The 24,500-nt window shown below is 49.5% G+C and overlaps 10 protein-coding genes across 10 annotated transcripts; 5 read left to right on the plus strand and 5 right to left on the minus strand.

Moving 5' to 3' along the window:
• Positions 1 to 348: 348 nt before the first annotated feature.
• Positions 349 to 2,761, minus strand: N7509_007315 (OPT family oligopeptide transporter; the record flags this gene model as incomplete). The annotated part of the gene is made up of 2 exons (XM_056631952.1): positions 349 to 1,884; positions 1,940 to 2,761. The coding sequence occupies 2 exons, from the start codon at positions 2,759 to 2,761 to the stop codon at positions 349 to 351; spliced, it is 2,358 nt and encodes a 785-aa protein (XP_056487503.1).
• Positions 2,762 to 3,708: 947 nt separating this feature from the next.
• N7509_007316 (uncharacterized protein) lies at positions 3,709 to 4,392 on the plus strand (the record flags this gene model as incomplete). The annotated part of the gene is made up of 1 exon (XM_056631953.1): positions 3,709 to 4,392. The coding sequence occupies one exon, from the start codon at positions 3,709 to 3,711 to the stop codon at positions 4,390 to 4,392; it is 684 nt and encodes a 227-aa protein (XP_056487504.1).
• Positions 4,393 to 4,508: 116 nt separating this feature from the next.
• Positions 4,509 to 6,229, minus strand: N7509_007317 (CRAL-TRIO domain-containing protein; the record flags this gene model as incomplete). The annotated part of the gene is made up of 4 exons (XM_056631954.1): positions 4,509 to 5,005; positions 5,062 to 5,161; positions 5,216 to 5,257; positions 5,312 to 6,229. The coding sequence occupies 4 exons, from the start codon at positions 6,227 to 6,229 to the stop codon at positions 4,509 to 4,511; spliced, it is 1,557 nt and encodes a 518-aa protein (XP_056487505.1).
• A 698-nt stretch (positions 6,230 to 6,927) lies between these two features.
• Positions 6,928 to 8,784, minus strand: N7509_007318 (cytochrome P450; the record flags this gene model as incomplete). Its single annotated transcript, XM_056631955.1, is given in 5 exon segments — positions 6,928 to 7,266; positions 7,286 to 7,549; positions 7,613 to 7,997; positions 8,075 to 8,517; positions 8,578 to 8,784. 5 exon segments carry the CDS (start codon positions 8,782 to 8,784, stop codon positions 6,928 to 6,930), a joined length of 1,638 nt encoding a protein of 545 aa, XP_056487506.1.
• Positions 8,785 to 10,180: 1,396 nt separating this feature from the next.
• Positions 10,181 to 10,721, plus strand: ccpA (the record flags this gene model as incomplete). Its single annotated transcript, XM_056631956.1, has 2 exons — positions 10,181 to 10,195; positions 10,254 to 10,721. The coding sequence occupies 2 exons, from the start codon at positions 10,181 to 10,183 to the stop codon at positions 10,719 to 10,721; spliced, it is 483 nt and encodes a 160-aa protein (XP_056487507.1).
• Positions 10,722 to 11,091: 370 nt separating this feature from the next.
• N7509_007320 (lysophospholipid acyltransferase family protein) lies at positions 11,092 to 13,179 on the plus strand (the record flags this gene model as incomplete). Its single annotated transcript, XM_056631957.1, has 1 exon — positions 11,092 to 13,179. The coding sequence occupies one exon, from the start codon at positions 11,092 to 11,094 to the stop codon at positions 13,177 to 13,179; it is 2,088 nt and encodes a 695-aa protein (XP_056487508.1).
• Positions 13,180 to 13,834: 655 nt separating this feature from the next.
• N7509_007321 (uncharacterized protein) lies at positions 13,835 to 14,665 on the plus strand (the record flags this gene model as incomplete). The annotated part of the gene is made up of 1 exon (XM_056631958.1): positions 13,835 to 14,665. The coding sequence occupies one exon, from the start codon at positions 13,835 to 13,837 to the stop codon at positions 14,663 to 14,665; it is 831 nt and encodes a 276-aa protein (XP_056487509.1).
• Positions 14,666 to 14,933: 268 nt separating this feature from the next.
• Positions 14,934 to 19,367, minus strand: N7509_007322 (uncharacterized protein; the record flags this gene model as incomplete). Its single annotated transcript, XM_056631959.1, has 7 exons — positions 14,934 to 15,479; positions 15,529 to 15,779; positions 15,833 to 16,079; positions 16,132 to 16,578; positions 16,625 to 18,904; positions 19,006 to 19,194; positions 19,287 to 19,367. 7 exons carry the CDS (start codon positions 19,365 to 19,367, stop codon positions 14,934 to 14,936), a joined length of 4,041 nt encoding a protein of 1,346 aa, XP_056487510.1.
• Positions 19,368 to 20,082: 715 nt separating this feature from the next.
• N7509_007323 (Sfi1 family protein) lies at positions 20,083 to 23,430 on the minus strand (the record flags this gene model as incomplete). Its single annotated transcript, XM_056631960.1, has 2 exons — positions 20,083 to 23,303; positions 23,367 to 23,430. The coding sequence occupies 2 exons, from the start codon at positions 23,428 to 23,430 to the stop codon at positions 20,083 to 20,085; spliced, it is 3,285 nt and encodes a 1,094-aa protein (XP_056487511.1).
• A 364-nt stretch (positions 23,431 to 23,794) lies between these two features.
• N7509_007324 (uncharacterized protein) lies at positions 23,795 to 24,081 on the plus strand (the record flags this gene model as incomplete). Its single annotated transcript, XM_056631961.1, has 3 exons — positions 23,795 to 23,857; positions 23,916 to 24,011; positions 24,061 to 24,081. The coding sequence occupies 3 exons, from the start codon at positions 23,795 to 23,797 to the stop codon at positions 24,079 to 24,081; spliced, it is 180 nt and encodes a 59-aa protein (XP_056487512.1).
• Positions 24,082 to 24,500: the final 419 nt, after the last annotated feature.

Genomic DNA, 24,500 nt, shown 5'->3' on the forward strand with positions numbered 1-24,500 from the left:
TTGGATGGATCGTGACTGCGAATGACTCGGTAATGAGTTTGAATACCCTGGAACCTGTAACATTTTAAGGAGGATCTGCGAGGCCGTATCTAGATAACTATCTAAAATTTTACAACTTATTCGATTGCAAAACTTCTGTTATTACTACTTGACTGATTGGTATCTTGATAACCCGCAAAAATGCTTCATAACATTGAAATATTCAAAACCCCAAACCAAAGTCATTTAATACCTATTTATAGTGTATAATAATGCGTAAATACATGCCCGAAAAAAATAAGCTTATGCACTGGCAATTCAATTGCCCATGCTTCATTCAAGGCCAAGTTCATGAAGGCCAGAGTCTATTTAAAGATGAGGCACCTTACCACTTGCCAGAAGCAGATTGACAATACTCATGATTCCCTCTCCGAGAATCAGACCCGAGGCCAGAACAACGACAGTCGAAGAAGCCACGTCCGCCTTCTCAGCTACCTGCTCAGGAGAGTAGGATTGACCGCGCGTGGAGTCTCCATCTACAGTGCCAGCACCATCCACAGCTCCACTGGATCCAGGACGACTGTTCGCGGGCGCTGCGTGCTTTCTTGCCCACCACCAAGCAATGATACCACCAATAGCTCGGGCAAGAGTGAAAGAAGGAACATTGAACATGCCCACGGCAACGGCAATGCCACCTGGAATCCAAGACCTCCAAACTGGTGGTTGGCCGTTGTGGGCAAATGAAGGCGAAGCAGCAACGATACGCGCGGCTGTCAGTGCCACCCAGATAGATCCCGCAACGAAAGATGCCTGCCACGCCATCTCAGGAAGACCCTGGCCGGTTACGAGTCGCGCAGTGAATATCCAGACAAACGCTGTGGGTGTCTGGAACATGTCGCCGGGAACTTCGTAAACGTTTACGTACATCTTGTACACGGCCGTGGAAAGCACAGCGCCGACAACGCTGCCGATCATCTGGCCGTAGAATTGGGCTTTGGGGCTTGCGCCGAGGAGGTGGCCTGTTTTCAGGTCCTGCATCATGTCGCCGGCTTGGAGGGCGCCAGATTCGGAGACGGCGCCGGCGAGGAGGTTTGTTACTAGTGCGGTGCGGCGGGAGAAGTGTGATGACGGTGTGGCGAGGGAGAAGAGGAGTTGGGTTAGTTTGCTGATGCCAGATACTGGGTTCAGATCTGTTTCGCCTAAGGCTCGTACGCCCATTATAGATAGGAGTACTGCGAGGAGGGTGGCTAGTGTTGATAGCCATGGGGATATGATGTCGCCGAAAGCGTAGTGCATGCAGACCACGTTCAGGATTAGGGTTAGTGGTAGCAGGATCATGACTGTACGGTTGGATATCAACTGTGAGGGTGGGGCATCCTCGTCTTCTGTTGTAGGTGTCACCCAGTGGGTGGCGTGATCGGGGTCATTTTCATGATCCTCTAATCGCAGTGGCTCATGATCTGAGTCCAGCGAGGAGTAATCGATGTATGAATGACCACCAGGGTGAAGTCTTAGAGCGATCCATCGAACAAGTCGAGTTGAGCGGAGGTAGGCCAGCCATGCAGGGGCCCGACTGACCAATGGCTTAGCGACAAGCCATCCCAGGCTGACCAGAGAGTCAGCAAGCATGATAGCTAGCGAAATCCAAACGATCCAGGCTTTGCTTCCGTCGTCCCAGCTATCCACAGGTCCAGGTGCCCATCCACGAGCTTTGGCAAGTGGAGAGAGAATCCCCCAACCGATCACGGCCCCAAATAGCATATGCATGCATGTTTCAGGTCCCATGATAATGCCTTGGCCAATATAAGCAGGTGATGGGTTGAGGGTCCATAGCCAATTATGGGCAATTTCCACTCCAAACAAGGGAATGTCATGGACGAATGGGACAAAGTAGGAAAAGAGGGTCTAGTCGAGTTAGTGTTGAGTACTCAAAAAATCACTGAGTGAGCATCAGTCTTACATAAACGCCTGATACTACAAATGCACTGATCAACAGGCGCATTTTGGACCGCCAATCCTTCTGGTCCTCTGTCTGGTCCTCGGTATCGGTATATTTAAGCAAACGGCCGGTCTCCTCCTCCCCGTTATGTTGATCAATTGATCTGGTTTCGCCATCCAAATCAGTACTTTGACGCTGGGCCGCTATAGGAAACTTCTCGTCCTTCCCCGCACCATGCAAAACCCGTAGCATCAGGGCGGAGGCGGTACCACTTGGAAAGCGCAGTTTCTCCCGCACAATGACCTCCTTTCGCAGAGGTACAGCGAATACCACTCCGAACAAGCAGACTCCAAGACTCCAGACAACCAATTTGCCGAAGCCTAACCTCAGAGGTCCGCCCTCACCTTCCCCGCCATCTCCAGCCGGTCCATCTTCACCGTCCTTCAGCAAAAACTCAAGAGCGGGAATCACACCTACAAAGCCGCATCCCAGCGGCATTGTACCAACAGCGCCCGCTACAGTCTGGATCAGGACATTCTCGATCGGCGTAAACGGGAACGACAGGTACTTGGTAAGGACCTTGAAGACCGAGAACCCGATCAAAGCAGAAGGCATAGCCATAGTACTGATCCATCCTGTCTGTAGACCGAAATATGTGTTCGAGAACGTAATAAGGGCTCCAATTATAAGGCCAACGATTAGTGAGCGTGGGGTGAAGCTCTGCGCGGAGGTGGTCGGGGTTCGTGGGCTCGGCGGTACGTCGTCGAGGGGTTCTGCTGGCTCGTCTGGGGATGACGGCCGGTCAACGGTGCGATGCTGGGGCTCGGAGGCATGGCCTTCCATGCTGATGGTCTGGTAATTCATTGGCCGAGTAAATCCGTCATGGGGAGCGTTTGAAGGAGGAGGAAGAAGGAAGTTGGGGAAGCTTGGTAATCCCCGGCCGCGATAAGATAGGTCACCTGACGTCACCCAGCCCTTGGGAGTATAAACCCGTGAGGTAGTAGGAAGTAGTCAGGTACATAGTCGGTATCCAGTAGCTATGGGTTATGGCACTCCAATAGGTTCCGACTCGAAAGAGTTTCCTCGACAAAAGGCCCGCGCGACAAAGTCCAGCACTTCTACAAAGCCAAAATTGTCAAGGACGACTATGAGATGTGATCAGCTAGCTCTAAATTAGTCACTCCACATGAAGCGATATAGGATATCGAAAAGGTGTCCTGGTGGAATTAGAATATTTTGAATCCGATCATATGAATATCAGATATATTTAAATACTCAAAGGGAACTAAAAGGTTATACCCTCTGGTTAGCTAAGAGCAATTTATGGTTGTAAGATCGCCTTCTGAGGTATACTTCTTGAACATTATAGAAGTGAGACAAAACTCGAAATAAGATACCTATTTCAAGCTGAGTTTAAGGTTTCTAGATTCTGAGTATCTAGTTCTTGCTACTACAAGATTTCGAAGTTTTATATGTATCTGGTCGGATCGGATAACTCCGCTTGACAAGCCCCACTCGGCAAGCAAGAACCGGGGACATTCCGCATTTTCTTGTCTGGATACGCCAGGCAAATAACAGTAAGTCCAGCCCGAACCTATCAGTTTCTATGACTCAGTGGCCACAAACGTGTGTTCCTATTTCGCAGACCCCACCATAATCTTCAATAGGTACAGCGAAGATTTGAGATAACCAGCCAAAGGCATCATTTCCACATCCTCTCTGGATACAAAGTCTCCTTCTGATCAACTTGCTACGCCCCTCTTCGCATAGTTGACTTCTATCACGAAATAATGAACTCTGCGCCGACCATCCAGACTGCGCTCTTCACGTCTGCCGAGCTGCGAAAGCAGCCGTGGCTTTCCGATCTGACTCGGATGATCAACGCCAGCTATCTAGTCATGCACACAGAGAAAATTCAATTCTCACAAGACAAAATCAGATTGCTATCCGATTCTAAACTCACGGAAGAACTTGGTCCTAATGGCTTTACCGCAGTTGCATTCGCGTCCAGTGGTCCCGACTCTCTCGAAGTGGTCGGCACAGCCAGCATGAAGCCATGGAAAGACGATGGACTGTGGGAATCCCATGATTATGATGATTTCAGCGACGAATCAAGTGAAGAGGTGGTCAATGACAAAGTGGACCAGATCTTCCAAAAACATGCCTGCCCTGGGGACTATGAGCTCGCGGTCGTGGCCATTCCGCCCGATGCTCGGTTCCGCGGGAAGGGAATGGCAGGGCGTCTGGTGAACGTTTGCGAAGACGAACTTTTGCGCCGTCGAAGCGAGAGTGGGAAGGGAAGTGTTCCAGCGCGGATTATGATCCGAGTGGCTAAAGAGAACTCCGGCGACTACTGGTTGAAGCAAGGCTTCAAGGTAGTGGGTAGTCAAAAATGCCCAAAGGGTTTCTGGGATGCAGCAGAAGAATTTACCATGTGGGCAATGGTGCGTGAGCTGAGTCTCAACTTGAAGTGATACGCATACGACTGGCAAAGATATATGGAAAGCATCAACAGTTCGCGACATTTAAATACCATTGATCGGTTGATACATAAAAGGGGATATAATAGAAAGTACCGAGAATGCCAGTTTCATTCAATCTTAACAGAACTGGAGCCGTTCTTCTTGGTAGTCTCTGGGGTCACCACCACTCTGCCACCGGGTTCGAGAACCCCAGACCGATCAATGAGCGCCCGCGCCCGGATATAGGGGTCGATCTTCCAGTAGTTCTGTCTGAAGTCCTCAACGACCGTGCTTCGTCGCGCCTTCAGTTCTTCCACTTTTATGGCATCTTGTTTGCCCTCTGCATAGGTAGTAGCTGAGATCCATGCAGCTGTTGACGCCAGTAGCTTGATGCCGATCATCAGTCTCTCATACATGATCTCATCACCAGTGGACTTGTCTTTCATTCTTTCGTTCTCATCTTCCTTGGGCTCGACATATTTGTACTCCCAGTCTTCGTCGCCAGCGAGCTCTCTCGGGATCTGGTCGCGGGAAATATACTTGTCCAAGTCCTTCACAGACTTGGTAAAGTGCACCTTGGAGGCGACAACTGGGTCCATCCAACCGTGAATGAGTTTCCAGATACCTTCGATATGTGAGTTCCTGATTATGTAGAGTATAGCAATTATTATACTGGCTTACCTGAGAAAATCCAAGGTGCATTATGAATCAGAAGCTGACCCAATGATTCTGGGTAATTTGCTTCAAAGCACTTGATAATAAACTTGACTGGTTGGTACTCCTATCAGTAGAAGTCAGCTAATTTGCTCCTCGATTTTCTTTCATAAGAACATACCATGTTCGACAAGCCAAATCCTGTCATATCGAAGACAATAGTCTATAGAGCTGTTAGTTTCTTGTCGAAATATACTTCTCTCTGGCAGTAACATACTCCTGTCTCGACGGGCGGGGCCACAATTAGTCGAGTTGACTCGATAACATGAACAATGTATCTCTCAAGGACCTCTTCACTTTGGGCCCCAGGTTTATGAATCTTGACTCGCACATAGTTGACCGGTCGGCCCTGTCTATCGAAGCCGTGCAAAAAGCTCTTACCAGTCTTCAACTGCGCAATGAAATCATTACCTTCCTTCTTTTCCTTGGTGGATAGCTTGTCATCGCGAGATTGCTCAAGAGCATACAACTCTCCTTTAGGCAGGATATCATCGTCAACCTCCATCTCCTTTCTCCACAAGATATTGGTTGCCAACATTGTGAAAGCTTTTCCAACATCCCACTTTCTGGCTCGTAGAAAACGGAGCAATAAGCTGTCGGGGTGTTCCTGTTTCGCCATCTTTAGGATAGCGAAGCACATATCCTGGGGGGTCATTTTTGCCAGGATCTTTTCCATAGACTTAATTTCCGAATCACTGACGCCTGACTTGCGCAGTTGATCGAAAACAACGGAAAAGTGCTCTGGCAAAACCTTCCGAGTCGCCATTTCCTCCTTAATGTTTTTCTGGGCATCGCCATTGCTCATGAGGTCTTCCACTTTGTCAAGCGACTTCTGCTCTTGGCTATCGCCATTGGTAGTACCATTGGTGCCGTTTGTGCCATTTGACTGGTGTGTATCGTTGGCGTCATCTCCCTTTAGGGCACTAAGGATGGCATCGACAGTTGGCTCCTTGATTTTCTCAAAAACCTCGAATAGCTTGCTTGGCGAGCCCTTTGGGATTGGTACGTCGTATATCTTAGAGAGAACAGAGGAGATAGAGGTGAACAGGATGATCCATAGTTCACGCAGCTTTAAATCTTGGTCGGGTGTCAGGTTTCCGACATACCCGGTCGACAAATCGGGTGTGACGGTCATGGTGTATATTGGGTAGATTGTAGAGCAATTGAAAAGAGAGCCCTGGATTTTCTTGATTGTAATCAAAAAATAATAATCATATATACTCTCGAGGGCCCAATTTTGAGTTATAACCGGACCCTGTTTCATACTGGAGTGGCCCGGCCCACATGAACGAAACAGCCTGAAATTAGGGCTGCCTCGGTCAGCCCCTCTTGGAACGAGATCACAGGGGCGCCGGTCCTTGCTACCTCGGTGCTGGCGCCGGTAGATCATCTGTCAATACCGAGACATCCTGGAATGCTATTCGCTCAATCCATGAACGCGAACCGATCAACCCTGTTGAGGGGCCCCCCCTTGCAATGTGGAGTTGCCCCATTATTGAAGTGCGGGGACAGGGAGAGTGCGTCCCAAAGATGATGATCTCCCAACATCAAGCTGACGCACTGACAATATTGCACGTGGATTGAGTTCCGCTATGTAATCGTATACTTTCAATCTGCTATATTCTTTGAAGGTGCTTTCCTAGGCATATGTAAAGCACGAGTCGCCTACGATACCGAGCTTGCTCTCGTGAATTTCCGAAGATAGGAAAGATTAAGGGAAACCAGTGCAATCACGTCGAGAAGAAGTTGTCTGTTGAAAAATAATAATACCAATTTCAATTCTCTCATTAATAACATAAGGGTTCATCTCATTAATCCGTCTAGCACAACATACTACTCCCAGCCTTCCAATTTGGTCAACTTCAAATGCATACCCTCAATAGGCTGACTCGTCAGAGTTCCCCCATATGTAATCTTCTGCTCGGCCTCTTTCAATTGGAGTTGAAAGTTTCCAAAAAGACCCGCGACCGCACATCGAAATTCTGCCTTTGCAAAATCTTTGCCGATGCACGCGCGTGGCCCATGGAGAAACGTAATCTGAGCGAAATTCGTCGATGCACCACCGTGCTTGTTCGGAGACTTTTTTCCTGTCTCGGAGTCAGTGTCGATCCATCGCTCCGGAAGGAACTGGTCTGCGTTCTCGCCCCAGAATTCGTAGCTGCGGTTGACGGCCTGGGGGGCATAAAGCGACGGTCGTGCCCTTCGGTATTTTCTTGCCCGCGATTGTAGTCTCTCGAATCGCTTCGCGGCCAGTCATGGGGACCGTGGGGTAGAGTCGTAGAACTTCTTGGCATACGCCGTTGAGATAGGGCATTCCCTCTAGATCCTGCCATGAAACGGAAGCATCCGGAGAAGGAATCGTATCGCGGATTTCCTGTCGGAGATGGTCTTGGATGTGCGGTTCGATACTGAGGTGGTAACAGCACCATGTGAGAGCACCGGCCGTCGTCTCATGCTGTAATAGGACTGTTAGTTATCGATGACTCCATATTCGCTAGAAAGAAATGGGGAGAAATACCCCAGCTGCCAGAATTGTGAGCATTTGATCCACCAGCTCGTTATCGGTGAACTCTCCACCTCTCATCATTGTACCCAAAATATCACCTTCGATATTCTTATCCTTGTTTTTCTCCAAAGCAAGCTGTTTTCTCTTTTCTTGAAGAATGTCATGAAATACCGTTCGCAAATAGCCTACCTTGCGCGGGAGCACAATATTTGCTTTGCAGGGGATGCTTTTCACAAGCCACTGAGGCAATATGATAGACACCGCAAACAAGAACAGTAAATCAGCAGATGGCTTCAGAATTGCTGTAAAGTTTTGTGATATAGGGTCATTTTCGTTTTCAAGTGACTGAAAGTCTCGTCCGATGGCCGCAGGGCCAATTATATCTAAAGTCAAGCGACTGGTGAAGTTGCGATCCGGTTAGTTACGCGCTTCTCAGGAATACTTTTCACCGTTTTATTTGCGAGGTCCACTTACTTTGCCCATCCACCAATTTCAACAAATCCAGCCTGTCCTGACTTTTCTCCGGGCGCAGGGTCAAGTCTGATTGCATTCTCCAACTGAGAAAGAAACAGTTGGGTCTTGCTCCACATCAAGGGATACATGCTGCGGATATTCTTGATTGTGAAAGCTGGGGTGACGGCCTTGCGCTGCGCCCGATGCATATCTCCTTCAGAGAGAATGAGCCCATACCCTAAGCCACGGGCAAGGAATGCCCGGCCACCTGGAGGCTTTACGAAGTCATAACTGTTTGTATGCAAGACATCCATCAATGCTCGGTGGTTGGTGGCGACCAAAAAGCTAAAGTTCAGGGCCTCGCGAAAGTGAATTAGGCCTTCGTTTGGTATAGTTCGTAGCCAATCGACAGCAATCTTGCCACGAGGATGGCGCAGAAACACCTTCGCACCAATCAGAGGACCCTAAAAGCCAAGAAATGATTAGCTGCGATATTATATTGACTGCCCTTGATGGTTCCATACATGTACAGTTGGCAAGTGCCTCAGTGGGTTTAGGAAGAATGGCCATATAAAGACATTCCATATAAACATTAAGACAAAATTGACCGATAATGTATAAGCAAAAATTGTCGCTGGTCGCTCCATGGTTATACCAATGGTCATGATGAGGAGAGTCTCGACGATGGTAGAAGGGACCAGAAGAACAAGACGTTCTTTGGCAGTAGACATTTTGTACTACTTTGAGTGATATGCTCTGAAGAAATACCTTGGACTGAACGTGTCTTTAGCTTGAATTTCAAGTTGTTTGAAGTTCAAGTTTCTCGTCGAGTTGATCCATTGAATCCGAGTCCGTAGTTCAACCTGCTCAGCTTGAGATATATAACGATCTATGGTGCTCACATGCTGCCACAACGTACTAATCCACGGATGACAGTGATATCCCAATTTAAGTTTATGAGGACAATGATTTATTCTGCCTAGGTGTATTCTCTTAGCTATAACTATTTGGTGTGTCATCGAATACACCTTCTCTACGTGCTACTAGCCCCAAATTCACATGGAAAATTGCTCCAAAGGTCAGTCTGAAATGCGGGGAACGCCCTTAGCGCGTCCCAACAGATTCAGAATTCGAATCGTGGTTTGCAGTAACGTCACAACGTAGAGGATCTGGAGCGGAGTGAGGCGAAAATCACATGTTAGCACGTACAGCTTACCTTCTTGGGCATAGAGGGCATCAAAGCTAGCTAAACGAGCCCCAGCGTGTGGACTTCCCTAGATAGGAAGTAGAGGGCCCTGATCCGAAAGCCCAGCGGCTAGAGTTATGCTCCGTACATAGACGGAGGATTTCTGCAGAGGAATTTCTTGCAGGCAACATCTTTTTTCTCTTCTTCATACGATCAGATGAACCTAGGGGGGTCCCCATCCCAGCAGAATCTACATGCGATTTTCGCTTTGCGATGTCCCTCCGCGGTATCACGCGGAATAAAATCCCAAAATGACCAGCCGGCCACTTTTCACCTCCCTCCAGGGTGTTTAATTTGAGTCTTGAATGGTTTCTACGACTCATCACACGGTGTCAGTTTAATGGTGATGAGCTTTGGGGTCTGTTGCTGTCCCGCAAGGGGTCCTTGCGCAGCCCGATCCAGCATTTAACCCTTCGTTGGACCCAACGACGGTCCGCAAGATTAATGACTGATTGTCTACAGCGATAAGAAGTCTCGTGAATCCTTATGCTCATGTTGGCAAGGATTTACCTATTTGCGGGTTGCCCGAAGGAGTATGATGAGCGGTGTAGAGTATGATCAGCGGTCCCTTGATGAAAGTCCATTCCGTAACCCTCGAGTCCAACTAAAGTTCTCCTTAAAGATCTTACATTCCAAGGCTTACGCCAATCCCTGCTCAATGCCTGCATTCCGCGCTCTTGACAGGCGAATTTCCGTCGCGTTTTCGTGTTTACTCGGGTCATATTTCCGCGTGCCAGAATGCCCGAAGGAGTCTACTTAAATGCAATGGGATCGGACGATTCATTGAAAACATCTTTTTCCGACCCCGTCCACTCTTTTGATACTCGACAAGTACTGGTATTCCGACATCTTTGCAGAAACCGTCCATTCTCTTAAACAAAATGCATTTCTCCAAGGTTAGAAAGCAATCGCGATTATCCTTTAATCACAAAAGCCAATACTGATCTGATACAGACTCTGGCTACTGTGGCTGCTCTGGCCCTAGGCGCCCAAGCCGGTTTCCCCGTCGCGAGCATTGAATTCCAATCCTGGGAGGAGTGTCCTGTTGGCGCCCCGCCACACGGTGAGCCGAAGGCCAAGGAGTCCGTGGTCGCTACCCCGGTCACCTGCGACAAGACCGTCGTCAACCGTGACTGGAGCGTCGACCACTACTCCTTCACTGCCCACCTAGACACCAAGGATGCCCTGCTATGCTCTGGTGTGACCGTCTGGAACAGCGAAGACTGCTCCGGCAAGCCCATCTACTTCCTGCCTTTCGAGGGTGGCCCTGTCGCCCAAGGCCAATGCTTACCTGATATCCTCGACCCCACCTACGTCTCCTTCAAGATGTCGTGCTTCGATGGTCTCGGTGGAGTTGAAGGACCCGGCGGCCCTGATGGCTCTGGTGGTGACGCTGATGGCTCTGATGATGGCCTATTCTGAAGAAGACGGAAGACCTGGTTTCATTCGGATCCTGTTTCATGAATATTCTGTATTTCGCATACTCTCAATTTAATCCCCTAGAGTCGAGTGGTACTGGCGCTGGCATTGCATGATGTGATATATGATATATGGTGTTGTTCTGTTGTTGTTCTGTTGTTGACGTAGTGTAAATCTGGCCTCGTCTACTTTTACCCGCGCGCTTCTTTTCTTCTCCGCTTCGCCCCCTCATTCTTCCACTTTGACGTGTCACAAACACGTCGCTCACGCATCGATCTTCCCCCACCAACCGCCTCCCTCTGGATGATCTGGATGATCAGCGACCGTTGAATCTGCAGCTTCAAGTACCCCGGATCTCCATCTTCTGGCGATCATGGCGGGTCCTTCGGACAAACGCCGACGGATGATCCCGTGGCTGTATGACCTGGTCCTGTGGCTATTCACTCTCGCTCTGGACCTCTTCTTCCGCGAGATCTACCCTCGCGGTGCCTGGCGAATCCCGGAAAAAAGCCCTGTTCTGATCGTGGCTGCCCCTCACGCAAACCAATTCGTTGATTCGGCGATTTTGATGCACCTGCTTAAATCACAGGCAAAGCGTCGCGTCTCTTTCCTGATTGCGCAAAAGTCGATGAACGAACCTTATATCGGAACCCTCGCATCGTTTATGGGTGCCCTTCCGGTTGTCCGATCCATGGATTTGGCTAAACCTGGCAAAGGCACGATATCGTTAGCGGAGCCGGACAGCGATCCAACTTTGATCAATGGAATTGATACCGATTTCACTCAACCCGAGTATATGCCTGGCGGACAACTCACCGTCAAGGGACCTGAAGGGCCTCAAACAGCATCGATTGATGAGATTCTGGGGCCAACTTCGCTTCGACTCAAGAAGGCTTTCACCTCCCCACCTACCAGTGAAAAAGGCGGCAAGGGTGTGACGTTCAAGCTCGCCCCTCATGTGGACCAAAGTCGGATGTTCGATGCAGTCTACAAAGAGCTTCACCAGGGTGGCTGTATAGGTATCTTCCCTGAAGGTGGTAGTCACGACCGTTCCAACCTGCTGCCATTAAAGGCGGGCGCCGCCCTGATGTCACTCGGTGCATTGGCCCAGGATCCGAATTGTGGTTTATCTATTGTGCCTTGCGGCATGAATTATTTCCATGCACACAAGTTTCGCTCAAGAGGTGTCATTGAATTTGGCCGACCCATCCACGTGCACCCAGATCAGATCGAGGCTTTCAAAGCCGGGGGCACTAGCAAGCGCAATGCCGTGGGCTCTCTGCTCGAAACGATTTACGAAGGCCTTGAAGCTGTCACTCAAATCAGTCCCGACCATGAAACTTTAATTTTGGTTCAGTCTACTCGAAAACTTTACAATCCAATCAGCAAGAAAATTCCACTTCCCCTAGTCATTGAATTTAACCGACGATTGCTCAAGGGCTATGAGAAGTATCATGATGACCCCCGGATTCAGGGCCTCCGCAAATCTGTCAAGGATTACAATCGGCGCTTGGAGTCGCTTGGAGTCAAGGACCATCAGGTTGAGTGGGGCAATGTGGAGGAGAAGCCCTGGTGGCTCACCTTTATCACTCTCATCTATCGCCTATGCAAACTTCTTGTCTTGAGTTTCGGAGTCCTTCCCGGTGTTTTGCTATTCTGGCCTGTATTCGTGACAACAAAAGTCATTTCGGAGAAAAAGAGACGAAAAGCGCTTGCTGCCTCGGTCGTCAAGCTGCAAGGGCGGGATGTTGTCGGAACTTGGAAGATCCTTGTCGCCATGGGACTGGCGCCCACTCTTTACGCCTATTACACAATTATCGTTACAGTCTGGCTCCGCTACAATCGCCTAGATGGCTACTACACGCAATCAGTGCCATGGTGGATGATAGCAAGAACATACATCCCCGACTTCATCCCGCTGTGGGTATTCGCAGTCGGTTTCTTTACACACATGATTTTTGTCAGTTTTGCGGCGCTCCGATTTGGAGAAATTGGGATGGATATCATCAAATCCCTCATGCCACTTCTCGTGGCCCTTGACCCACTGGCTTCTTCGTCGCTTTCAGATTTGAGAAATCACCGAGAAGCACTTTCAGAGCAAGTGACACAGACTATCAATGATCTCGGATTCGGAATTCTTCCTGATGTTGATGCCGAGATCCCCACCGATCCCTACAAAGCAGATGCTTATCAATCTTTCCTCAAGAGCATGCCACCTAGCGAGGCGACGAGTCGGGAGCGCAGCCGAAGCAGGTCAACCGGTCCGGCTGCTGCGCCTATTATGAAGGGACTGAGCACCATCAATTCAGAAGGTGATTTGGAAGAGATCGACCGAAAGATCCATACCATCAAGAACCGAGGGAGGCGTTCGAATACGTTAAGCGGGTACGAGACTGGCGAGTCCGTCTTGAAGTACAAGCCTCGGTCTAGGGAGAACTCAGATTTGAAGAAGATGAAGTAAGATGGTGTTCCCTTTTTTTGATAGAATCCAGCAAAACGTCACGGTCTACAGCCCTGTCGATATACCAATGACCTCAGATGGTCTCGAATTATGCTTCACATTACATCTTCATGATGCTCTCCTTCTCTTGGTCGTAGAGACAACAAAATTCAAATAAACAGGCTCCACCAGCCAACTGACACAATCGCCCCACGATCTACTCACGATCTACTTACTTCATAGGCGCACCGCCGTGCTCAGGAATGTTCAAAGCGCGCTCGCATTCCAGACTGAGCAACCAGGACTACCCATGTGGTACTGGATCGACATGAAATCGATCACTCGGGTAAAAGAATGTACGATCTGGCTTCCCACTGGCGGTTGAATGAATAGCTTGACTTAACCCGCCACCGAGTATGACGAAGAAGACCATTCTTACTTCGCTCAGCGTGCGAGCCGCGTTTCATCTCCCCGCCAGCCCCGTGCCTGTCATTCTTACCTGCCATCCGATTATCTCGATCTTAATGGGACGGAATGAGGATGTATATAAGGGTTGGGGGCAGCCCTAACTGTCCAAGGTCTCATCTAAGCTAGTATCAATCATCATCTACTCAGATCCTTCTAGACATAGGAAAAACCATCTTATCTAAGGATCTACATCTCAACCTTGGCAGCCATGCATTCCGCTCTTGCTACCCTTTTCCTCCTTTCCACCCCAATCCACGCCAGCACAATTGCCCGGGTATGGACGCATTTCTACCCCAATTGCCCCGGCGAGCCCTTTTCCAACCTCGACACATTCGAAAACTACGAAGAAACAGCCCCGGCTGAAGAAATTACCGTCGGAAGCTGCGCCAACATCGGCGTCCCTTCTTACGAACACAACCTCGTTAGCGCTATCTCAGTAGACGCGGAGCTGGTCTCCCACGAGAAAGGCCACCCTTTCCCACCGGAAGGAGGACCAAACTGCAACATCACCGTCCACGAGGTCCCCTCGTGCATCGACCCACCTCTTATCACCCAAGAGATCCACAATGGTGTCGAAGTAAGCGACTGCAAGCCCCGCCAATTCGCCGCATATAGCGAAGTATGGGTGAGGCTGGTCTGCGAGAGCGGTGCTGCTGTTGAGTCTCTGGTAGATCAAGCCGAGGACATCCCCCGGCTGGACGAAACAGCCTCTGCTCAGCAAGCGAACAATATGCAGACTCCCGGCTCGAATTCGAACTCTTGGTCTATAGCGCAGGAGCAACACTCTGAGCGCCGACCTGAAGATGAAAGCCGTGTCAATGACGCTGGTCATGCCGAGAGCGAGAAGGTGGTTCATGATATCATGGAGCTGATGAGGGCGAAGCACTCTTCGCACTTGGTTACTGGAAAGCATAATGCCACAAGACACCTGCCGGATGCAAAGATTCACCAGAAGAATGCTACTGCTCCCGCAAACCAGACTGTTATGTCGAGGAGGAAGCTGTCTGTGCTGCGCAACCGCAAGGCGCGACTTGTTTAAAAGGATTTGCATTGGAGATTATTATGAGCGATTTATTGGACATGGAAAAGAACCACTTAGTTAGCCTTGTGTATATTGAATCAAAGAATTGATACCAGTCATCTCATACATGCCAAGCTGTTCAAAGTTTTTACTAGAAAAACGACCCGTATACTGGAAAGACCCAAAAACAACCATACAATGCCTAGTCGCTGTAAAGATACACATATAATCAATGAAGAAAAAAAATATTGTTCGCTGAGAGTACATTATCAACACTAAATCCAGTCTAGAACCCAAAGCTATCCAGCAACGAATTCGAATCTGGCTCATGAAACATGGTTGGTGGGGGCTTCGGCTTTTGTGCAGGTTTCTTCTGCTGGGAATCGTCAATGGCAGAAGAATCCTTCGTATCTGCGGCACCATCCGTCTTGGAAAGGCGGACCGGCATATCAGCGACAACCAGACTGCTCCGCCGGCGAAGCAATTTCCGATAATCGACTCCATTCTCATTGATCTCGAGGGACGGTTGTGACTGCAATGACTTGGATGTGGGGGGAGCGCCCAAGAACTCCCAGTGGCGCACCAGATCCAGGGCGAGAATATCACAGCCCATGCGGTCGTACAATCGGGCGTTGCGGAGCACGAATTCCCACTCTTCGCGGGGCCGGACTTGTGAGGCACCCTTGAGGGTTTGGAGGGTTTTTTCTCGGAGTTGGTGGTATAAAACTACCAGTGCGGGGTCGTTGGAGAGGTAGGACTTGGATTGAAGTGTTGCTCGACCGGGGCTCCCTGGGGTGGTAGGAATGGGTGAAAGCAGGGTTTCGATTGGAGACTGGATCTATGTTAGTGCATGCGAGAGATTACTTGGGTTTGAAACATACAATGAGTGCTCGCACTGCCATATCTCGTCGTCCAAGCATCCAGAAAGCCCATGAGGCCATCCAGCGATTACCTTCCGCGGCGGCCTCAGGAAGAAGCTTGTCTTCTAGCAGTTCGCGGAGCACGGGCCCATTATCTCCCTCGTAGACTCTGGTAATTGTGATCGCAAGTTGAAGATCGCCCATTTGGGTGGCGACAACATTGGCAGCATCGCGTAGGTGGTCAGCTAGAAGGAAGAATGAGGCCGCGTACTCTGGGACAGATATTAGTTACATGATCATGAATTGGGCGGAGGTGCAAACTCACCAAATCGGCGTTTCCCAAGTAAGGCATAGGCATTCTTGAGTGCAGAAGTCTTCCAACGTGCTTCCTTGAAATCATTGGCCAATAGACGCTGAGTAGCACGCTGTTCGCGATGCCAATGCGCAATGCGCCACAGCCCTTGGAGAATGTTCTTCTTTCCAAGCGCGAGATAGTAGAGTGTGCAGTCGACTGGGTCCTTTTCTTCAGTCTTGGTATACTCATTGCGTGCAACGGCTTCAAGTTGTGCTTTCTAAGATGAATGTTAGTTCGAACACGGGTGGTTGAAATGGACAGATGCATACCAATGCTGTTGAGTCAGAAAGCCACATGAAGATGCCACTTTCTCGAGCAGCTTTCCACGTCAATTTGCCGTTGAACTGGCGCGACACGAGATCTGTTAAAATGTCTTGACTCCCGCTGTGGAAAGCCCAGACAATCTCTCTCCAAGAGACTCGATCTTTATTTGCTACGCCTTGGCTCTTCCTTAGCATATGCTGTCGGAAGAAGAGGAGATAGCGGGCGGCATTGTCATCCATTGATCGCCGATGCTTCTCGACAGTCGCGACACATTCGATCGTATCAACGAGGCGAAACTGCTCATGGCTAGACAGCCGAGGCAGCGCAATACGAGAAAGATTCTCGTTCAAGATCGTCGCAACATTTTCATCAACAACAGAGGAGACTTCCTCTTCCACTGTAGCGTCAACGTAGGATGAACGCATTTCCTTCGACGAAATGTCTTGGGATATCTGTTCTGGTTAGCACAGCTGGAGATAATTCAGCAAAGAGACTTACACTATTCTCATCATAGAAATGCTCCAGCGGTATCTCCAAGAAACCATCCAAACCATCCCCTTCTGTGTAAAACTTCAATTTGCGATGGAGATTCATCAAAATAGAATGCACCAAGCTAGTCTTCCCGGCAAGGATACACTGTGCAAGGAATTGCGGATGGAAGATAGGCAGTGGACCATTGAGTCGGCCTACAACATCATAGAGGTCAACAGCTTGCTGTCCTTTTGATGGGATACGAAGCTCAGATATCAGACGATCTGCCACTTCAAAGTGTTTATCGTAGACAAACAGCTGATTGCCTGCACCAATCACAAGATTGCCATTTGTGAGCCAGCAAGAGTCACCAATGGGATGAGGTGTGAGATCGCGGATCCAGATTTCACGAATTTTGGTCCAAGATGGTCGAGAGTCCAAATAATCGTAGCGTAGCTGGGATAACAAAACAACTTTGTGGGGGAATCCGACGGCAAGGATAGACTGCATATCAGGAGTTGAAGTCCAGTCCAGGTCCCGAATGCTATCATGCTGAGCGAAATGCTCTTCAAACTCCAACTGGGCATTGTTGGTGTCCCAGATCGTTAGGTGAGTTCGATCCTGATCCACAAGTGCAGCCTTACGAATCGAACTTCCACTAGCCAGTGATGGGTTCTCAATGGCAGTGTCGACGGTAGACTTCAACAGCCACTCGACCTTAGCCTTTTCTCGGTCCACCTTAGCCGTCCAGGTCCGGACGACACCACTGTGGGTGTAGGAGAGGGCAATGTCTGGAGAAAAGGCGTCAAAGAAGCCAGAATATTTTGCTTTATGTCCCGCCGGGTCAACAGGCTGAATATATGCCAAATCTTCCGTTAATCCCATATCAAATGTGCAAAATCTACGCATTTCGCAGGATATGTTTCCTTCATCTCGACCTTTCCGGTCGCCATGTCCACTCCATTGAATCTCCCAAACGATGCCATGCGAATCTGCCGCGATGGTTGCCACATAAGCTCTGTCTGGGCTTGCATCTGGAGTAGGAAGCGGGAGCACGCATAGCGGCTTACTCGATAGAGTGAAAGGTAAGGAGGCTATTTTCTTCGCATGATAGGTGCTGAAATCCCACAGCGACACGCCGTTGTGGTGAAGATTGACAAGGAAATGTCCATTCTCAATAAGGCACGTGCGGTGTATGTGATCCTCGGAGAATAATGTGCTCTTATGCGTAATCATCGATTTACCTTCCCGGCGATTTTGCTTCCAGATCATAGCTTTATTCTCATCGGTGCGAGAGATGATCGTATCGCCAATGGCATTGCGAACAATCTTTTTCACTGGAGCCGTGTGTCCCGACCAAGATGACCTTGGAACTATGCGTTTCCTCCTGGGCGCTGGATCAAATAGGACATCCACCTTGGAGTCATACCACTCAATTCGACCATCAAAATGGTGCACGACGATACTGAGAGTGTCGTCGGCGGGTTTACTCTGGAAAACGCGTATTTGCGCATAATCTTCCGCCGCCGTAAGATCTGACATGAAGCCGAATTCAAGACCCTCCACGTGAAGAATATTGAAAACACTCATGGTGGTTTTAGCCTTCGAGCCAATATCCTCCAAGGCCCATGCAGACATGTGACCTTGGCCGTCAATCACCACGCAGATCTCAGGGCTATTGTTCGCGACTTCGATAAGATGTTCCAACGCATGCTTGTCCTTGCTGCCCGTGTTCCGTTCAACGGCTCGCTCGGTCACAGCGCAGAAATCCCGACTGTCCAAAATGAAGCCGTATCGTCGCTGGGGACCTTGTTCGACATTTGAAGCATCTCGTGGCTGTACAGAGACGTTCATGTCGATGTCTGCCCACAATTCCAACGGCGAAAGGGCATGGTGATCTGTCGCAGCCCAGACTCGAACCTTATTGTCCGCGCATAGAGTATAAAGTACGTTTCCCATAGACTGGCCCCGATGGCGGGGCAGTCGCCAATGAACTCCAGTGATAATGCTCGGATGCGGGAGGTACGAGACCTCGAACCGTACCTCATCGCCGAACGCCAATCGCTTCCACACCTTGGCCAGTCGATCGTATAATCCAACAGTCACGACGAGGGCCGCATCAGGAGAAAAGTATGCAAGACTGACGGGGGTCCCGAGCTTCTTCTTCCAGACCAGACGCGGGTTATCATTCAAAAACCACAAAGCGAGGCGAGAGTTGCCTAGCAGAAGCTCGTTCTCGGAACCCCACGATAGAGTACGGATCGGTTCGTCGTCATCGTCGGCGCGGAAAGTATAGGCAAGAGACCACTGTAAAGAAACTATAGGTCAATACTAGCTGCACTCATCCAATGCGACAGCAGTCGATCGGAGACAGAGCTCCGCCTGAGCCCTCTTCTCGGTATGCGCACCTTAAGTGTCTCGCCCTGGATGCCGTATGGGTGGTAGACGAAAACTTCTGGACCACCGCACACGGCAATTTTTCCCGACTCTTCGTCAAAGGCGACAGCATTTAGTGTATCGGTATCATCGACATATATCGTTTGAAGAAGCGTTTGCGGGCCGCCAAGGATGACCAGTGCGTGGCCGGAAATATAGGCCTGGTGAGTACGCCCGTGGGCTCAGATTAGCAATGAGAAAAGACAGTAAGGTTTCCCAAGCTGAAGAGGGGTCCCAAGAATACGAGACTCACAATCACGCGAAGTCCATTCCACAGTGCTGTGCTGAACGACTGGAGATTCGCTGGGGGTTTCCCCGGCAGTACCGCTCGCATAGAGGCGGGTTGGATAGAGGGAGGGAGGGGGGGAGGGGGGGAACGCTCGTTGCGCGCGAAGCTTCACACCATTGCCAGGCTGAGCGGTTGAGTCCCTGCAGGTAAGTGAGATCAAGGGTGCAAGGAGAAACAAGGGACAATGCTACTGATCAGGTGCTGGGGGTGGTTGATGATGCGCAGGGGAGATCCAAGCGGGTCCGAAGAGTGCGGGCGATTACGCTCGCTCCACTCAGTGCAACCACCAAAACGGCAATCACCTGCCACTATATAAATTGAGCAAGAATGTCTGGATACTCGGCGAACTGGGTTTGTACTATGAACGAGTTTATCTTTACTTACTACTAGTAGTGATTTCCGGTAAGTTCAAGTTGACCAGGGCTACTTCAAGTTCTAGATTCTGACAACGCGACATGGGCAGGACAGGTCATATATTCCAAGGTTTACACAGAAGATTCAAGGTGACAGAAAAATGTTGCTCATATTCATTCAAGTTCATGTATGTACCGAAAGTACGTACTAGTATGGGCTGTTACTCAAACAGAATGCCCCCATTCCTCCTTCCCCATATTCTACGCCGAGTATGCATGGTATGAAACAAAGAGCTTGAACGCAAGCATCGCAGAGACAGTGATATAATGGTCGTTGATGTACAGGTGCTGTGAAAAGTAGAAAATCGGATGGAGTGTCGTCATATATCGGGAAAGAAGAGGTTAAGTTAAGGTCGTCGATTTGCGGATCTGCGGCCATCCGTCGGGGATTCGGGCAGCTCTTCGTCTACAAACCGAACACTGGTCCCAATCGAGGTTCGGCGACCGGTTCGGGGACGAAAAGATGAAGCTGTTTGGGCGGCGGAATTAGAAGCGCGCAGGAGACGACTGGCGAAAGGTGTGTGGAGAGGTGTAGCTGGGGTGGTGGACATTTGGGCAAGAGCTCGGGCCCGGGCCGCTCGTTTGGATGGCGATGTCAGATAGCTGGGCGTAGCTAATGGGCTTGCGGAGACCGCAGAGACTGGCTCCTGGGAGGTTGCCGTGAAATCACTCATCTTGAATGGCGTTTCTGATGGGTTCTGATACCATGGATCAAATAAAGCAGACCCAGGGCGACTACCTCCTTCGAAGCTTGAATATCGCGCAGGCGTTAAGGCAGGGCCTGCCGAGTCGCGAGCCTCCAATTTGATACGAGCTTCATCCACCCAGTCACGGAATAGGGCTCGCGAATGCTTTCGAAGGTTTCTTTCTCTCATTGCTTCCGCTGTTTCAACCGTACTCCTCATCTGGAAAATGCGGAGGCTGAGTTTGCGGAATGCCGAGCCCGCCTGGCGCAGGATATGAGAGCGGTATACTGAGTCCGCTTGGTCCTCCATCTCACGGCGAATCACGAACGTCTCTGACATCTGTATGAGCTGATCAAAGGCAATTTGATTAAAATAGTGCCTATCCGCTGCCTGGTAGTCCGAGAATCTCTTGATCATTTGCCCATGCCATCCTCGGAATATCACAGACACAACGCCCAGTAGCTTCGTTCTGTTGACGTCTTCGGCTTGTTCCTCCAGGTCCACGACAGCCCGTGTCTTAGATGACCAAGTTGACAATGCCTTAGACGCTATATTGACTTTTATTTTTCGTCTGATTTTAGCATATGCGTCCTTCCGTCGGCGTTTGGAGGACTCCAATGTCGCTTGGTGCCAACGTTTCGTGGATCGTTTCATCAAAAAGTAGAATTCCGCGTCAGAAGCCCAGCCTTCCATTTGGACGATCTGCTGATGCTTCGATCTCCAAGCCATAAGAGACTCCTGAGCCAAGCGTGGTGCATAGAACTCAAAAGCTGCATATTCCCGCTCGCGTTGGATCGACAGTTGATCTCGCCAAATCGCAAACTTAGACCTTACCAAATCCTCGGCCCGATTATCTTCGTGACTTTCCGCATGGAATAATAGTCGTGTGTATGTATCTCTCGTATTCGTCACAAAGCGAGAGAAAATCTCGCGCTTGATACGCTGTTCATGTATCCTGCGCATGAGTTGGTATCTCTCCATCAAAATCCACTTGTAGATGGCTTCCATTTTCAGTCGCTCAGCGATTCGAGCCTGAAGCGCAAGGCAACGCAAGGTATCGTTCCAGGCTGTCCATGAATTACGCTGGAGTCGGTATCGGTCCATATCTTCCGCTTGCTCAACCATTCGGGCCTTTGAAACCCACCGCGAAAGGGCATTCCGAAGAATCCTAGTGTCCACCATGTTGCAGACACCGGAAGCAGCAGGAGCTAATTGGGATTGTATCCTCCATTCATCAAATGTTTCCTTAAGAGCCTCTCGGCGTTGGATGCTTTCAGCTTGCTGATGTGCCGAAACCATAATTCTAGACCTTTGAGACCATTCTTGCAAAACAGATCCTAGCGCAGTGCGTCTGTTACGAACGTCGATTTCGTGGTCTCGTTCTCGATTGGTCCGAAAGTTGCGAAGCCAGTAAAGTAGCGAACGCCGTTTAAGGCGATTATCATACCATTCAGGAGCACGGCGGTCGCAAAAGCCCCAAAACCATTGCCAGTAAGAAGTATGTCGAAGGTTGTCGTTGTGGGTTGTTACAGCCTGGGCTTCCGCTGCCTTGAGGTCGGTCATTTTCTTCCGCCACCTATTGAAAGGTTTCCGCAATGCGAAGCGCTGAGCCTTGAGTTCGTTGACTGCAGTTATCTCACGCCAGGCATTGAAATATTTGATACTCAAGACATGCTGCCGGGCTGCCGATGTCCGGGCGACCTCTTCGGATGTCAGCTGAGCCCAATGCGTGAAAGCCTTTGTCATTAGGTAAAGATCACGAGCTCTATTAGCGCGTTCATCTAGATGCTTGAAGAAGCGTTCAGTTCTGGCTGTGTGGCGTTTGTCCTGAATGATAGCGCGCCATGGCTCAAATGCTTGTCGAAGCAGAGTGTTTCGATCATGATTTATCGCAATGGTTTCTCTCTTTTCACGAATTTGCCGTGTCTTCAACGCCCCTCTAAACCATTGCGGGAGAATCCGACGACATATAGCCCGCTGGCGATACATATTGAAAGTAGACGCATCCCGGAGTAGATCTGAAAGCTGGGGGCGATACAGAAGCTCAGGCGGAGCTTCTTCTTTCAGGAAAGCATCGTGTTCAGTGGTCTGTGACACAGCAGATTTGGAATCATCCGATTGGAAACTGTCTGCTGAGCTCATGGAAGATGACCGTTGAGGTTTCGAAGCCGCTGCAATTCTCTTAGAACGGTCATGGTTGACAGCTGAACGTGCCACTACTCCGTTGGTCAGCGGTGGGTCTTCCCTTTCCACCTTCTTGTTCTGCGCATTATCAAATCGACTGATCAGACCTCTGCCAATTTCTAAAAATTGAGCAATCAAGTCCGTGCGATCCGGTGACCTATTTTGGTAACTTTGAATTTTAGGTTTCGGCGACAGTCTGGGTGTAGCGAATTCGGGCTTCCCAGTTTGAAGTCGTGACATAGAGGAACGAGAGCTCGGGCGCTCGATGAAGCTTCTTTGGGTCACATCCTCGCCAATATCTACCGTTGTATTAAATGAAGCGCGTCTCCTAGGCGTGATAGGAACCCCATTCGTCTTAGGAATATGACTGTCCTCGCCGGCCTGGCTGCGCGTGCCCTCAAATGAGTATTGCCCAGTTTCAAATGTTTCGTTGATCCCAGTAGAGGCGTCGTCTCCCAGTTCAATCACGATTCCCATTCGTTGGAGTGTATTCTCGAACTTGTCGAAGAGTGTCGTCCCTAGCGCATCTTTATTTCCCATCTTGAATAGGAATCGCAGGCACGTATGGCCCGGATCGGCATTGACGCCATGTTCGAGAATAACCTCATCATATGCCGCGAACAGGGCTCGGAATGGAAGCTGTTGAACCTCGGGGTGGCTCTCGGCGCGAATGACAACTTGGTAAAGGAATCCGACATCTAGGTCGCAGAAAGACGTTAGACTCCGAGATTGAGGCTCGGGTAGAAGCGGCAATTACATACCATCGTCAGAGAGGGACGAGTTCTCTTCGGTTGAGGCGCGTCGCTGCGAGGATATCGGAGGCATCGAAAATTCGCGATTTAAAGCGCGCTTGTCGCATCTGGGTCATAAAGACGACGGACCAAACAAATCATGGCGAAGGCGGGCGAATCCCGATCAAACAAGACATGCGCAGAGACTAGTCTGCGATCGAACCAAAAAGGAATAGCAATAGCAAATAAATTGGGGAATCAATCCGGCGCCATGGACTGCGAATCCGAATTGTTTTGGTGGTCGCGACAGAAACATGCCAGGGTGCACGTGATGATTAGGTAACATTCCTGGGCGCCGGAGGATTCCCCCCATGCAGCTCTGGTCTTGAATCTGTCGACTATTCAATCTACAACCCCCAGCTCGAGGCGTGGTCATCATTACCATACTGCTGGCCGAAATGCCGACAAAGACCCGTCCAGTTGAGAAATTTGCCAGAGCCACTGCTCAATGCTCGGTTCAGGTCTGTATCAACGAACCCCACTCTACATAAGATGAACAAGAGCTAACAGGTCAAGTAGGCTGCTGCATATGGCAAGTGTGTAGTCACAGACTACAATTCTGTACACAAGGATATGTGTGCTAAAGAGTTTATGAAGCTCAAGGATTGCGTTTTGGTAAGTCCATGAGATATTGATATAGTCATTCACCGGCTAATTCCGACAGGCCGCATCCAAGAAGGGTTGAACTCAGCAGCGACCATATCACGATGCACTTGGATGCCAACTTAACTCCTGTATAATACGAAAATGTACCATATGATGTCAATTTACCAATTCGATCACTAAAGATCTCCTAACCCAGCAGCTAGTCACTGGGAAATAAATCAGCTACGTACTAGTCAAATTACTGCCGTAAATGTTACCAAAAGGTTAGCTAATAAACCCGGTATACTAACTAGGAAAACCTCGGTTTTGTGGGTTCCTCAAACAGGATTAATTCAAGTTCTGAACTTGAATTCCATCAGGCGGCAATGTGCGGTCGCGCCAGTGACTGACCATGGTGGAGCCTTATTGTAGCCGATTGATATTATATGAAGGTTTGATCTTATAACACAAATGATATTTCTTTTCTAACAACCAGAAATGCAGTAGAGTATCCACAGA

The sequence above is a fragment of the Penicillium cosmopolitanum genome (genome assembly GCF_028827165.1).
Source record: "Penicillium cosmopolitanum strain IBT 29677 chromosome Unknown utg000008l:1.0-4398992.0:1.0-4402845.0, whole genome shotgun sequence".
NCBI lineage: Eukaryota > Fungi > Ascomycota > Eurotiomycetes > Eurotiales > Aspergillaceae > Penicillium > Penicillium cosmopolitanum.